General features: G+C 60.7%; 1 protein-coding gene across 1 annotated transcript in view; it reads left to right on the top strand.

Annotated features, from left to right (window-relative positions):
* LOC104462604 (cadherin EGF LAG seven-pass G-type receptor 3-like) overlaps positions 1 to 2135 on the top strand; it is a gene marked incomplete at its 5' end in the record, with an annotated part of 18321 nt that overhangs the window by 15631 nt on the left and 555 nt on the right. The window contains 4 exons of the mRNA XM_010074602.1: positions 198 to 371; positions 518 to 718; positions 898 to 1219; positions 1298 to 1975. Coding sequence (XP_010072904.1) covers positions 198 to 371; positions 518 to 718; positions 898 to 1219; positions 1298 to 1975 — 1375 coding nt within the window. The remainder of the gene's footprint in view (positions 1 to 197; positions 372 to 517; positions 719 to 897; positions 1220 to 1297; positions 1976 to 2135) is intronic.

Here is a 2135-nt window from a genome sequence, read left to right on the forward strand (position 1 = left end):
AGCCAGAGCCTGCCTGCCCCTGCCCTGGGAAGGGGTCAGAGCAGAGACCCCCGAGTCCCCCCCGTCTCTATGATTCAGAGACTCAGTAATTTCAGTGGCAGATGCTCGCAGGCATGAGTCTGTCCTTCCCCGTTTGGGCTGAAAACCCTCATTCACCTTCATTGCAAATGCCTCCCCGACATGCTGTGTCCCTGCAGACCAGGACTCGGACTCGGACAGCGACCTGTCTCTGGATGAAGAGCGCAGCCTCTCCATCCCGTCCTCCGAGAGCGAGGAGAATGTGCGCCTGCGGGGCCGCTTCCAGCGCCAGTTCAAGCGGGCGGCACACAGCGAACGCCTCCTCACCAACCCCACCAACACCGCTCCCAAAGGCAAGTCCCGCGGCTCTGGCAGGGGATGGATGGGGTGAGCTCAGGTCCCCGGGGAGCCAGGCTGCACCTTGCCATGGCTTTGTTTGCCCCTCACAGAAGTGTTCTCTCCCTCTTCCCCCGGGCCCTTTTGCTGTGTCCCTCATCAGACGTGGACGGCAACGACCTCACGTCGTACTGGCCGGCTCTGGGTGAGTGCGAGGTTCACCCCTGCTCCCTGCAGAAGTGGGGCTCCGAGAGGAAGCTGGGGTTCGACATCAACAAGGATGCGGCCAACAATAACCAGCCGGACCTGGCCTTGACCAGCGGGGATGAGAATTCCCTCACCCAGACCCAACGGCAAAGAAAAGGTAACAGCCTGGGGCGGGCAGGCGGAGGCAGGCTGGCCTGTCGCAGGTTGACGTGGTCCTGAAGGCTCAGCATCAGATCCCTCTTGTCCTGTCTTTGAGGACGTATGGCTCATCTCCCCCGGCTTTCATGCTCTTCACTGCTCCACAAAGATGTGACTTCTCTTTTCTGTCCGGTGCAGGGATTTTGAAGAACCGCCTCCAGTACCCCCCAACGCTCCAAGGCTTGCCGTCCGTCGGCAGGATGACCAACGAGCTGACGTGGTACAAGACCTCCACGCTGGGTCACAGGGCTGTCCCCGCTGCCTCCTACGGCAGGATCTACTCCGGGGCGGGCAGTCTGTCGCAGCCAGCCAGCCGGTACTCGTCGCGGGAGCAGCTGGACCTGCTGATGAGGAGACAGATGTCGCGGGAGCAGCTGAGCAGACACAACTCAGGAGAGTGCCTGGAGGTTGTGCCCAGCCGTCAGGGGTCCAGGGAGGGGCTGGACACCATCCCCAGCAGGCACGGGTCTACGGAACACCTGGAAAGCATCCCGAGCAGACACGGGTCGAGGGAAAACGTGGATCTGCTTGCTGCTAGGCCCAGTCAGAGAGATCGTGGGAGCACGCTGCCCCGGAGGCAGGGCTCCAGAGACCCCCTTGACACTGTACCCTGCAGATTGGGGTCGAGAGAGCAGCTAGACTGTGGGCCAGTAAGAGAGGTCTCTAGAGAGTGGCTCAACACGTTGCCGAGTAGGCAAGTGTCCAGAGACCGAATAGACATGTTGCCAAGTCGAGATCCTTCTCGAGAACAGTTGAATTTGCTTTCTAGAAGACAGCCTTCAAGGGACCAGCTAGCATCGGCTAGACAAACTTCAAGGGAGCAGCTGGACTTTCTCTCCAGAAGATCTAATTCCAGAGAGCCTCTGGACACAGTGCCTAGCAGGCATCCCTCGCAGGACAACCTGGGAAGTCTCTCTAGGAGGCAGCTGTCTAGGGAAAGCCTAGAGCCGCTGTCGAGGAGACAGCCTTCTAGAGAGAACCTGGAGGCCGTTCCCAGCCGACATCCTTCCACCGAACAGTTAGATATCCTTTCTTCCATCCTTGCTTCTTTTAACTCCTCCGTCCTGTCCCCGGTGCAATCTTCCAGCACGCCTTCGGGCCCCCAGACCACCGCCACCCCCTCTGCCGTGCAGACCTCGACGCCCTCCGCAGTGTGCCCCTCGACGCCTCGCTCTGCCACGTCCCACAGCATTTCGGAGCTGTCGCCAGACTCAGAGTAAGTGTGCCCCTTCCTTGGCAAAGCCTTGTTCAGCCGGTCTTGTGCATCGCCCGGCTGCCTGGCCTTTTTCCCGGGGTGGGCTTTGTTTGGCGGGGGAGAGCTGTGTAAGGGGGAGCCCCTGGGGCGAGCGGCAGATGCCTGCTGGTCCTGAGTCCTG

This window comes from Pterocles gutturalis, unplaced genomic scaffold (assembly GCF_000699245.1).
Source record: "Pterocles gutturalis isolate BGI_N339 unplaced genomic scaffold, ASM69924v1 scaffold28387, whole genome shotgun sequence".
Lineage (NCBI taxonomy): Eukaryota > Metazoa > Chordata > Aves > Pterocliformes > Pteroclidae > Pterocles > Pterocles gutturalis.